Source organism: Podarcis erhardii (genome assembly GCF_964252035.2).
Source record: "Podarcis erhardii genome assembly, chromosome: Z".
In the NCBI taxonomy this organism is placed as follows: domain Eukaryota; kingdom Metazoa; phylum Chordata; class Lepidosauria; order Squamata; family Lacertidae; genus Podarcis; species Podarcis erhardii.
In genome coordinates, this window is record NC_138504.1 from 47,230,195 (window position 1) to 47,243,417 (window position 13,223).

At 45.8% G+C, this 13,223-nt stretch overlaps 1 protein-coding gene across 6 annotated transcripts in view; it reads right to left on the reverse strand.

Moving 5' to 3' along the window:
• Positions 1-1,320: 1,320 nt before the first annotated feature.
• SLC25A25 (solute carrier family 25 member 25) overlaps positions 1,321-13,223 on the reverse strand; it is a 40,712-nt gene continuing 28,809 nt past the window's right edge. For 3 of the 6 annotated variants that reach the window (XM_081847652.1, XM_081847654.1, XM_081847656.1), the window contains exons 2-11: positions 12,229-12,355; positions 12,034-12,121; positions 11,334-11,369; positions 8,905-9,016; positions 8,026-8,184; positions 7,125-7,277; positions 6,870-6,977; positions 6,315-6,482; positions 5,766-5,916; positions 1,321-4,242 (exon numbers count right to left, since the gene is read on the reverse strand). In XM_081847652.1, the coding sequence (XP_081703778.1) occupies positions 4,058-4,242; positions 5,766-5,916; positions 6,315-6,482; positions 6,870-6,977; positions 7,125-7,277; positions 8,026-8,184; positions 8,905-9,016; positions 11,334-11,369; positions 12,034-12,121; positions 12,229-12,355 (1,287 nt within the window). In that variant the 3' untranslated portion in view covers positions 1,321-4,057. The remainder of the gene's footprint in view (positions 4,243-5,765; positions 5,917-6,314; positions 6,483-6,869; positions 6,978-7,124; positions 7,278-8,025; positions 8,185-8,904; positions 9,017-11,333; positions 11,370-12,033; positions 12,122-12,228; positions 12,356-13,223) is intronic. The other 3 variants (XM_081847653.1, XM_081847655.1, XM_081847657.1) reach the window with 1 other exon arrangement.

Here is a 13,223-nt window from a genome sequence, read left to right on the forward strand (position 1 = left end):
GTTTGATTGCACTTGACCAGAACTTTCCTTCACTTGTGTTCAAGCCATCTTCCAGCCTGTTTCCTTGCCCCAAGATCTAGAGTATACCAGGGAGCCAAGCAGCCAAGTGGGAGAGAGGATCTGGCCAGTTATCCATGCCTCAATAATGTGGTACCCGCAGGCCTCCAGGCCCAGAGAGATCTACTAGGGTGCCCACCAGCTTCTCTAATCCCCTTTTGCACCAGATTATAATTTACAATGTCTGCTTCTCTTCACTGCCCCAAGCAGTTGTTTGCAAGAAACACAATGCAAGGTGCATTTCCACCACATCCAGTAGTTAAGCAAATAGGAAATACCAGGACAGACTTTGCTCGTGTGCTCAAGACATCGATTCTGTAAAACATATTTTGCTGCACTGTGCGAAATATGAGCAAGCCAGGGCTGAACTGATAGTACCTTGTTGGTACCTTTCCTGGGAAAATCAGATGCTCACTATGTCAGGTTCCTATTGGAAGACAGGACAAACACTAGAACATTAGCAGTGGCAGTTTTTATCGGTGGTTGCAAGAACCAATGATCCCTATCTTTAAGTCTGAACAAAATGCTTGTTTAACCTGGAGGTAGGCTGTCTGAATTGTGCATTGCTTTGTAACGATTTGTTGGGTCTCTGGACCACAATAAAGATTGATGATGAAATAGGAAATAGTGGAAAAAAGAGGGTCATGTTAAAACCTTTTTCCTCTCCCACTGCTGGTGGGGTTGTCCCAACAAATAACACTGTCCTCTGGAGAAACATCTCAAACAGACCACCACAGGCGATCAGCACACACACTCTTGCTGGCTGACCGAGCAGACGAGGTAACAGCTAGGATGGCGCCAACCAACCCCTTCCTGCTTAGTTCCCTGTAGGTCTGTTTTGGTAAAAGGGGAAACAAGATGAGTTTTGATTTTTCTCTCCCATATGCAACTAATTAGGCTACCCATGACAATCAAATCCCAAACCTCATTCAACTGTACCCAGTGAACAGGAGCAGTGTGATGTGTCCATTTCCTTGCCCAAATGATTTTTGTAGGCAACTTTCTTCCATGTGCCCTTAAGAAGTGCAGCTCTATGCCAGAAATATGGGCCTCAAGCCAGGGCTGACACTTTAGAAAGTCACAGAAGACAACTGAAGGGCATTCAAGTCACAACGTGCAACTTATCCATGACTGAAGCTTTTATTGTAATCAAGTGCGGGTAAATGCAAACTTGCTTTATGTATTTGTTTGGGTGAAGGATGCATGCGCACACACCTTGAACCCACAGACTCCCAATTCAACACAAAACAAGGAAGCCACCAGCATCTTTGATAAACCTTTATTATTGTTATTGTTATTAATAATTATTAAATTTGTATACCGCCCTTCGTCCAAAGATCAGAGCGGTTCACAACATAAAAAGAAAACACAAAAGACTTAATAAAACAAAAACAACCCCCCCCCCAAACACATTTAAAAGGCCATAAAATGTTCATCAACCAAAGGCCTGGTTATTCAGGAACGTTTTTGCCTGGTTTCTAAAGATATTTAATGAAGGCGCCAGACAAGGCTCCCTGGGGAGAGCATTCCACAAGTGGGGAGCCAACACAGAAAAGGCCCATTCTTATGTTGCCACCCTCTGGACCTTTCATGGAAGAGGCACTCAAAGTAGGGCCTCAGATAATGATTGCAGTGTACGGGTTGGTTCATATGGCGAGAGGCGGTCCTTGCCTGTCCCCTACCATCACAGGCTTCTTGTTTTGTTAGTTTTGCCCTTCATATATTAAGGTTACAGCTACAAAGACAGTTCATATTGCATTGATTTGTATGTGCTGAAATCTCCTCAGGCCACCAAAGGTAAGGGGGAGGTCTCCCAAGGGTGGAGTGACTCACAAAAGGGGTGGGGAAAACACAAGACTGAGATATGAACTCAAGGCAGACAGGCAGTTTCCCCCAAAGCAGCAGTGGACAGACCCAACTTAAGGCCCAAAGAGAACTGGGGGAGAGGAAGCTGCTCTCTGCTGCACAAGGCTTTCTGTGTACAGAGCAGCAGCAGCAGCAGGGCCCTCTGAGCCGCTGCAGCCTTCAGGGATAACTGCTTCTTCACAGTGCACTTTCCTGACCCTGGAGGAGAAGGAGCAGCAGGCAGGCAGATCTGCCAGCACAGAAAACAGCAACAGCTCAGCTCCAAGCATCAACTTCCTTCCACACATCAGAAAAATGGGCATTTTGTGATTTTTCTCTCCCTGAGATTTATTTTTCTCTCTCCCAAGTCCAATCAGCCCTTTTCATTATTAACCATTAAAAAAAAAAACCATCTAGTTTGTGGTTCGTCCAACACCCATAAAAATAAAGTCACTAATGATGAGGCGATGCCACAGTAAGGCAGACCCCCAAACAAGGGCCTTTCATTCCCCACCACCCACCACTCTCCTAAGGCTTTTCCTCACAAAAGGATTTTTTCTCGACTGAGGCTCTCAGTCAACCCAGATGCAGGACCGGCAACACGAAAAGGAAATGGAGCACTAAGGACCTCTGAGGGGGTCCAATTTGCAATGATTCTTTTATTAGACGATACTGAAAATGTGCAAAACGTTTTTAAGAACATAAATATGAGACCTGTACAAAAATACAGAATACCAAGGACAAAGTAACTATATTTAAACATGTCTACAAAAATAGTGTGACAGTTTCGTCTTTTGTCTTTAAATAAATACAAAATAAATATGCTTTGAAAGCAGCAAAACAACAACAAAAATGGAATGTGATGCTGGTCCCCAAGTCAAGGATCCCCTGGGCTCCAATAAGTCTTAGTGGACAAACTCAATGAACCCTTGAAACAGTGAAGTCAGAGATATGGCAGCCACCACCTTCCCTTCTCCCTATGATAAGCACCTGGTGGAAGTGGGTGGGTGGGAGCAAGCAGCTCTCCACTCCCTTCTAATAACATAATGAAGGCTACCATTTTCACCTTTGTCAGTTAGCCTGGTGTGTTCCCAATAGCAAAATTTCTTCCTTGTCCAAAGTTCAAGTCCACCAGCCCACCCTAACCTAATTCAAACTCTAGCATCAACCTATAAAGTTCTATGGATGAATGAAGCAATCCAAGGCTTGAAGTTTCAAGAATTTGCTACCTACAGCACTTGGCAGAACTGTATTTGAAGCACCATGCAAAACGTTAACTGGGAAGTGGCCTCTCCACAGCCCCTGCCATGCTGCAGTGAGCTCAGATGCAGAGACTGGACCAGTGGCAACACAGCTCCCCAGTTATTCGGTCAGGCCATTCAAAATGTGCAGAACTGCACGTGCCAGGTCCTCTCAGCTACTCCAGCATGCAAACACAGACATGCAGACTCTAGACTGCAGCTGCTGCTTTTGTTATAAAGTGCATTTTGCCAGCAGTTTTACAGGAACACAGAAACTATAATAAAAATAAAATATTTTAAACTCTGTCTGGCTAACCTGAAAGTAACACTCAGACTCAGCAGGGACTGGCTTTGCACCCTGAAGCCTTGGTTTTAATTTACACTGCAGCGTCAGAATTTTGAAGTAGAAAAATGAATTGCTTCTATCCAAAAGAAAACATGTAAACAGCGAAGTATTTTGGCCCAGCAGCCATTCCTACCCAAGGCAGGTCGTTTGCAGAATCAAAACCATGGCTAAGAAGAGTTTACAACTCAACAGAAAAAAGCTCTTTCAAGCAAGTTGGAAGATGATACATTCTCCAGCTGTGAGCTTGCGCAAAAGACTCTAAAGAGGGCTAAAAGCCAGGCCACCACTGACAGCTCAAGAAACTTTCCTTCAATTCCCAGTTGGTCCCTTGAACATGGGAAGAACTGCCAAACGATTGTTTAAAACACATATAGAGCTTTTGATAGCAACACAGTAGAAAGGCCCAATACCTCATCATTCCCCAACACACACCATCTGGGATTTTCACAGCTTAGTTTGATCAGCTTAGTGTCAGTCAACACATTCACAGAATGAAATGGTGGCACACCCTGGGGGTCAGAGCCCCAAGATTTTGTTGAAAAAGTTCAAGGGTCCAGGCACCACCTGGTCACCGCGACTGCACGCCCAGAGTCATCTTCAGGTTCTCATAGACCACGTAGCTAATGCTCACTGCTGGGATCACCTTCATGAAGTTGGGAGCCAAGCCCCTGTAGAGGCCAAAGGCTCCCTCTGTCTTCAGGATATGCTTGAAGAGACTCCTCATTGTTACCTGTGGCGCTCCTTCGACTGAAGCTGAAAGAGAAGCCGTTGGACAATCATCAAGAGCCTGATCACATGGACTGTGGACTGCACAATACAGCATGTCAGGGGCTGGCAGAGTCTAGGATGGGGGCAGAAAAATCTCAGGGAAGGGACCAGAGGGTTGTGGGGGTCATGGCCGAGGGAGAGAGAGAAAGAATCAGAGGGTAGTGACAGGGAGGGGGACAGGCAAGTACCACTTGATTTCCCCCTGCTTATGTCCTCACACCAGCAAGATCGTCCTGCCTCCCTACCTCCCATGCTGACCCCTTCCTGGAAGGAGGGGAGCAGGAACGTGCAATAAGTTCCTACACACTCAAAAGGCAGAATGGTGGTTGAGTGCCCCGCAGGAGGAAGGATAATTCTAAGAGACATTACCCGCCCCCCAAATTCTCCTAGGTCCAGAAATAGTGGGAAATGTAAGCAACAGAAGGGCAAACAAGGGCAAGATGAGCAGGTGACAGCAAAGGTTGCAAGGTTTTTAGCTGGGGCAATCAGAATAAGATCCACTATCTATTGATTTAAAACCCTAAACTGTATTTTATATAACTGACTTTTTTATTTCTATTCTTTGTATATCATATTGTTGTTTTATTGCTATGGCCGATGGCTGATGCAAATAAAGATTCATTCATTCATCTGGTAAGGTGGAGAGAACACCTAGAAGAATGATCCTCATCCAGCCCCTCTAGTATTTAGGGCTTGGAAAGGGAAAAGCACAGGTTCGGTTCAACTTTCCTAAAGCTAGAGCACAGCTTGGCAGTCAGGGTAGTAAAAGAGGGGATTAGCAAAGCTTGTATTGTGTTGTGGAGAAGAGAGGCTTATCTTGTGCATTGTCTGCAGTGCCTTGAGGGACTAATGTACCAAAGCTTTCTTTCAATAAAAGTGAATGGGAAAACCTCTACTAGTCACAGCTCAATTCCTGAGGGGCACTGCATACCAGACACACATTTAACTTGCTGTGTGGTGCATACCAGACACACATTTAACTTGCTGTGTGGCGTTTAACAGCCTGCGATTATGTCTCTGTAACTACTTGGCTATGTGCCAGCCTGAGAGAGATGCCAAGATCAGCCCAGTGCAAAGAAACAAGAAGTGTTTGCACTTAGATATGCTAGCAACATTATAAACCTATAAAGCTTTACCTACTGTTGAGTTGGGGGTGGGGAGCAGGAAGACAAAAAAATTCCCCACCACCAGACACACATATACTAGAAGCTTAGGATCACCAAGTTTAAATTGGGATTAGATTCAGGGCAAATAAAATTAAGTACCTCTACAGAATTTGTTTATGGGATTCACTGTTCAAAGATGTTTTGAACATTTAAAATTCTCAGGTGGCTTTCAAGGGAGACTTAGACAAAAACATGGAGGATAATGTCTAGTGTTTGCTTAGTTATTGTGGCTAAGTAGAACCTTCAGGTTCAGAGATTGTATATATTTCTAAAAACCAGGTGCTGAGCAGCAAGACTTTCTGCATCATAGGTTACATCCAAGGGCCTCTCAAATGCTCTTACCCTGAGCTTGCATTCGTGTGCGTACTAGGGCAAGAGGATAACTGGCCAGTTGTCCACAGGTGCTAGAGATGGTACCACAGGCCAAAAGAACAAACACCCCGGGATCGGCACTGTTCACAGCATAATGTTGCAGCCAGCTGTTTTTCAATGTCTAGGAGGAAAGAATAAATTGTTCACAAATCAAGTCAAGCATCGGTAGGACCCTTACGAATCTATAGTATTGGATTTGAGGTGGAGTAGGGAGAGAGCAATACTACAACTTTGAAAATCCATGCTGCAAATCCTAGACTAGAGCACAGGTGGGAAATTTCACTGGAATTTAGCAGATTGGTGTCAGGACTCTAGCCTTCCTTAGCACATTCCTTTAGGACAGCAGTTCTCAACATGTGGGTCCCCAGATGTTGTTGAACTACAACTCCCATAATCCCTGAGCTCTGGCCTTGCTAGCTAGGGGTGATGGGAGTTGTAGTTCAACAACATCTGGGGGCCCACAGGTTGAGAAAGGCTGCTTAAGGACATCTCCCACAAAACAGCTGTCAAGCCTCTTACCTCATATACAGCCAGGTCAATTCCTGCATAGGGAATGATCCCCAGCATATTGGGGATGTAGCCTTTGTAGAAAGCACCCATTCCTTCTTTGGTGAGGATGTTCTTGGCACAGTGCAGCATCCCTGAGTACTGCCCTGTTTTGCGCAGGGCCATCCGTGTCTTCAGAACCTAGCCCATGAGAAGAAACAGATGCATCAGGAAAGCCTGTATAGAACAGGCAGGCAAATACAAACTTTTCCTGAACCAAGTCAAAGAAAGATAACTAGTAAATTATGTGTTCTTAAACCTTGGGTCCTCAGGCATTGTTTAATTACAGCTCCCATCATTCCCAGCCAGTTTTGCCAATGTTGAAGTCCCAACATCATCTGAGGAACCATGGCTGAAGAACACTGCAATAGACCACACTGCTAGTGAAGTCTTAGTATCTCTGATGGGCATGTCACCAATGAAGTCACCAATGTGGGAAGAGTTGCATCTAAAACATTTGAAAGCAGTCTGTTGTACGCAAAAGAAAAGGAGAACATCAGCTGCCAAAGGCTAAATTCAGGAACTCACCTCCATTGGGTAGATGCTGCTCTGTGCAATGGCTCCTGCCAATGAACCTGCTACCAGCCTCTCATGAATCCTCAGCACCTCCTGGTCAGTGCCAATGAATCGCTTGATCTATAGATATAAAAGAATTCTGTCATCTGATACAGCAGTCTGCACAATTCACACCTGCTTCTTATTCCCTTGTTAGCCTCAACATTGGGATGTTAGCTGAACAGCAGCAGCACCATCTCATTCGCATTGCCTTGGGTGTGTATTTACCTGTTCATAGGCCATGAACTTGATGGCAGACTCTGGAGCAATTTTCAAAACATTGATGCCATTCCCTCGCCAAAGTGACCTTGTGCCACCCTCTCTGATCATCTGGGTAAAGCCTCCAACAATGCACATGTTGTTACTGCGAGAAGCATGGACCTGAAAAGGAGAAAGACATTTCTGGTTGGATCCAGGCCCATTTTCAGTTTTCCTGCATGGGCAAAAAAGCTTTTCTTATCTACATACAAGTTTTAAACTAGCTTGCCTCACAAGTGTAGCAGGAAAAGGGACACTTTCGTTCAGCATCAGTTATCTATAGTCCAATATTATCAAAATTAGTAGCTCATGGAACAGCAAGAAGTGAAAAGGCAAGCAGTGGGGAATGGAACTGATGACGAAAGGGAGGCATGGGTCAGTCCGGTGACTCCTATGCAAAGTCCAAATTCCCCATTTCACAAGGTACTTCTAATGACAGCTGTGTTTCTCTGTCCTTTGAGCCCAGAACAGGAAGAGCTGCCAGCAAGTCACAGGTTACCTCATTTCCAGCTAGAGCTGTCAGGACTAGTTTTAAGGGATTGTGTGTTCTGCCAAGGCTGCGCAGTCCAAGGACTGTGCTGTTGTTGACCTGACCTGCCCAGCTTCCAAAAAACTACAAGTATAAATTCTGGAGGGAACCAGAAGTGCAGGTCATATGTAGAAAAGCAGGGCTCACAGAAACTGCTGAGAGTGGCTTCCCTCTGGGTGTCAGAATGACATACAAGCAGACATCAGCATATCTTACAGCTCTCTTGTTTCTGGAGGAAAAGTCTGTCTTGCAAGACTGTATTCTACTTATATCCTTGAACTAAGAGGAAAAGTTGATGGAGCCAGGACAACAAAGACCCTTCTGCCGAGCTTCCACCCTTACCTGCATGAGAACTTTCAAGCGGTCCAAGGGAGCAGTGCATGTTCTTGACACTGCCCCTGCCCCTCCACCTGCAACTAGGTGTCGCCACCACATTCCAGTCTGCCTCTCTTCCACTGTGAACTCATCTGGGACTGTCAGGTTCTCTCCTACATCAAAAATCTGCAAAGCAATAAAGCATGGCATGAGTAAAATTATTTTCTTCAGCTGCACTAGGTGTGCACGAAGATTTCCTCAGAGATCTGTTCATCATGCACCTAAATTAAACAATTTAAGCATGGGAGCAATTAGCACTAGTTTACTATTTCAACACCCGCACCTGCTTTATCTGCATCTGCCACAGCTTTGTTCTCCGCTGCATGTGGTTGCAGCTAATAAAATTCATTAGAGGGTATTTCAGAAAATATACCATAGTTGTAGTTCCAAAAATGGGCCACCTGCCAGCCTTGCAATCTGCTGGTGTTCAAAATGACTGGCCAAGAGGAACAGAACAGGGGGAAAGATCTAGAGTTCTTCCGGAGTTCACAGCCTAGTTTGATCTCATTATGCAGCAATAAAAGCCAAATTTAATCAAAGAGCATCGTATCACTTTCCAGAGCTGGCAGGTTGCAAACTAGCAGGACCCAGTTGTTTGTGTACCTTGGGTACAAGTCAAGCAGCTTACCTGCTTTCCCACTCCCCGAGAACATTCACTTTCACCTGTGCCAGAAATTTTAAGAACAAGGCCAGAAAGCACATAAAAAAGCAGAAAGCAACTAGAGCGAGAAGGCAGCTAGCTTTTGATGGAGACTGCTGATAGGAGTCAAGAGCATGGAGCGGGACCCTCACAAATGCAACAATGAGTTTCACATACGTTGTGCATGAAGGATCTTAATTTCTTACCGTTGAGTGCTTCCAGTATAGGATAATCTCAGGAATGTTCTCCACAGGGTGCAACAGGTGATAGTCACGCCATTCATTCCAATCTATTGTCATTGTTCCATTTTTATCCATGCTGCAAGAATCAATTGGGAAGGTAAAATGAGCCAAGAGGAGGAGGTCTGGCATATCAACTCTTTAGCTCCACACCAACCACACAAAACATAAATATTTGTAGAAGAGGACTAAAGAACATGCAAGAACAATTTTAAGAGCTTTATGTATCAGATAGTGCAGTGTTTCCCAACCTTTTTTGGGCAAAGGCACACTTGTTTCATGAAAAAAATCTCGAGGCACACCACCATTAGCAAATGTTTAAAAAATTAACTCTGTGCCTATATTGACTATATATACAGTGGTGCCCCGCAAGACGAATGCCTCGCAAGACTGAAAACCCGCAAGACGAAAGGGTTTTCCGTTTTTTGAGGCACTTCGCAAGATGAATTTCCCTATGGGCTTGCTTCGCAAGAAGAAAGCCTATAGGGAAATCTCCAGGGACCTCTTTTAAATGCTGGCGGTGGGGAGCAAAGCCTTCCCCCCCCCTCCGGCCTTCAGAAGAGGTCCAGGAAGGCCGGCGGGGGCCGAAAGGCTTTGCTCCCCACCGCCAGCATTTTAAAAGCAGTCCGGGATAGCAGGGAAGCGCTTCCCGCTATCCTGGACGGCTTTTGAAGGCAGGCGGGGGGAGCCAAGACTTTTGTTCCCCCGCCCGCCTTCAGAAGAGGTCCAGGACCTCTTCTGAAGGCTGGCGGGGGGTGAAAGTCTTTGCTCCCCCCTGCCTGCCTTCCCGGGAGAGCGGAGAAACGCAGCGTGTTTCTCCGCTGTCCCGGACAGCTTTTGAAGGCAGGCAGAGGGGAGCAAAGACTTTCGCCCCCCACCCGCATTCAGAAGAGGTCCAGGACCTCTTCTGAAGGCGGGCGGGGGGCAAAAGTCCTTGCTCCCCCCCTGCCTGCCTTCCCGGGAGAGCGGAGAAAAGCAGCGTGTTTCTCCACTGTCCTGGACGGCTTTTGAAGGCAGGCGGGGGGAGCAAAGACTTTCGCCCCCCGCCCGCCTTCAGAAGAGGTCCAGAACCTCTTCTGAAGGCGGGCGGGGGGCAAAAGTCTTTGCTCCCCCTGCCTGCCTTCCCGGGAGAGCGTAGAAATGCAGCACGTTTCTCCTCTGTCCCGGACAGCTTTTGAAGGGGGGGAGCAAAGACTTTCCGCTCTCCCGGGAAGGCAGGCACGGGGGAGCAAAGACCTTTGCCCCCCGCCCGCCTTCAGAAGAGGCCCTGGACCTCTTCTGAAGGCGGGCGGGGGGCGAAAGTCTTTGCTCCCCTCTGCCTGCCTTCAAAAGCTGTCCGGGACAGCGGAGAAACACGCTGCGTTTCTCCGCTCTCCCGGGAAGGCAGGCAGGGGGGAGCAAAGAGGTCCTGGACCTCTTCTGAAGGCGGGCAGGGGGCAAAAGTCTAATTCTAATTTCAATGAGTGTGCCCTCCCACGGCACACCAGGCAACGTCTCGCGGCACACTAGTGTGCCGCAGAACACCGGTTGGGAAACACTGAGATAGTGTAAAATACTTGGAAGAGTAATTTTCAAACAGTCATGAGGGCAAAAATGTTTCCTGGGATCAGAGGACAGCTCATGAGGAACAAATTGTATTCTATGTGGGGCTAAGATGGCTTCTCCATTGCCTCTCCCCACATCCTCTTCCTTTCACTGGGTCCTCCAAAATTAAATATGTAAGGCTGTGCAGGACGGACATAAGATATTCCACAGGAAGAGTCTAGATTGGTTAATATGTGTGGTCATAAAACGAGTCAGATTAACTAGTGAATGGCATGTGTAACTGTGTGTGCACTCCCCTAAGTCATCTGCAATTTGTGTCCTTGCTGCCTGGTTATGGTCTGTACAGTGTGGCTTCATCTGTGGAAGGCAAATGAGTCAGTAGATTCTACCTCGGGGCAGCAGGAGGAAGAAGTTTTGAACTTGAGTGTTTTTCCATCCTTACCAATTAATGTCTTACTAATCGAGAAAGGATTCCCAAGCATGAGACATAGAAGTGCTGGTTTTAACATACTCTTAAGCATCAATTCAACCTTAGCCCTATTGGCTTGCTTGCAGTTACCTTCTGGAAACAAAAATATGTGCTGTGCTTTTAATAGTTACCCCTTATTCTGCATATTTTTCTGTTGTTTTAGGAGTGCTTTAAATTGATTAGCTGTGTAATTTGCTGATATTGATACTGATTTTTTTTATGTTTTTATGAGATATACTGGTGTCTGCCTGTGGACGCACCCTCCATCACCACCAAGCTCACTAAAAATCTGCTACACATTACCAACTTCATTGCGGGTGGGGAGAAAAACTAGTACAAAAAGGGAAAGGAGCCAGACAAGAATATACACTTTGGTACTTACTAGGTGACAGGACCCCAGAAGTGTCCCGTTCTTATTCTGACAGACAGGGAAGCAGAGGGGAGAATACAAAGAGCAAGAAAGGGACAAATGTTAAAAGTTAGTGCAACATGCATGCAGCTGAAAGCATTTCAGTATGTTAAGTTGCATGCACGTATCAAAGCAGCAAGCACTGGAACATATACCTCAATTTATACCTTAATTTAAGATTATCTAATCTGCAGAAAAGCATTATATACTACAAGGACAGCAATTCCAGAATGCTGGCAAAATCATTCATTCCTCTTGCTTAGCAGCTATTAAGCAAGTTCCCGCTTGGCCTACATGCTACTTGCCTATCTTACAGGACGGAATGTTAGCACCGTAAATCAATTCCTGGCAAGTATGAAGAATCCTTTCCAAGACGGAAAGCTGCTCTCTCATGAATCAGCATTCTGCTTACTTTTGATGTCACATGCTCTTATGCATTCTGGCTTCCATCTGTCCCTACTGTTCCAGCAAAAGATGTCAGTGGATCTTCACCTGTGATTGCTATTCTAGCACCATTTGCTGCTCTAGCATGCTTTGCTATGGACGAAATGCTGCAGAGTTGCTTCAGAGGTTTTATAAGGGGGGAGATATAAAGGAAGAGAAGGGAGACAAAGCTAACACCTTACACCATGGTCGCCAGAGTGAAAACACTAGAGCCACCTGCAACACTTACCTCTTGAGAATTCTCTCAGCCTGCTGTTCAGAGATCTTGACTCCCAGATCCCGAAGGGACTGCACGATCTCCTGGGCGTCAATACAGCCTGTAAAGATGACAAGTAAGCTCTAAGCTTTATGAACAAAACAAAGCTGCCAGACAATCTGCAACAGAATCCCTTCGCTCCCAATAAATAAACCAAAATGTGCATACCATCATTCTTTTTGTCTAAGCTCTTGAAAACCAGTCTCAGTTTCTTTTCATGGTCTTGGAGATAGTGAACGAACTCCTCAAAGTCCAGCTGCCCATCTAGGTCCTTATCTCCAGCTTTAACGATTTTCTGTATGAAAAGACATAAAAATAACATTACAGGCGGTGACCATTTTAGGCACGCCCAATGGACACACAATTGAAGACCTGTGGATCCTTTTGGACACAGAAGAGGGCAGAACAAGGGACATAGCAGGGCAGGGTGCACTTATACATGCCCAATCGACGCAGACGGGGGCTGGGAACGGAACCCCTGCGCAAAATGATCTCTGCTTGGACTTCATTTTGTAGCCTTTTTATATAGCTGTGGCTAGGGAACAGGAGCTGGGAGAATACATAGCACACCTGTTTTTGAACAGCCTCACACATACTGTAAAAACTAAGAATCCAGAGCCCTACTGCATCAGGCCAATGGCACATATAGCATCCTGTTCTCACAGTGGCCAACTACATGCCTATGGAAACCCTAAAAGCAGAACTGGAGCACAGCAGTCCACTCCCCACTGCCAGGAGCTCTTAAATTTAACCAAATATGTTTGATACCAGTTGTGCTGGTTTTTTGAGAGACAGTGTGTGTGTTTTCCCCAAACACTGCTAGGCTACACCTTGTCTTAAGATGCAAGATCAATGTCATGGGCTTGAGAGAAGTGAGAAGAGAGAAAGAGAAAGAGAGGGGGGGGAGCTTGTTCTTCTGTAAAAACTCCTTGCTAGGCACTGGGTACAGAGATGTCATCATACTTTGCCTCTGAACAGGGAAGCAAGGAAGTTAAACCACACCAGCTACTAGAAATAATGACTGACCACCAAATACACACACAAGCTGAAAAGAAATGTCAAAAAGCAGCTCTGAGGCAAGCATGAACTGATTTGGTCACCCTGCAGTTATGCACTTGTGCAAGATACTGGGGGAAACTGGATTTTAGAAGCAAAGTGTATAT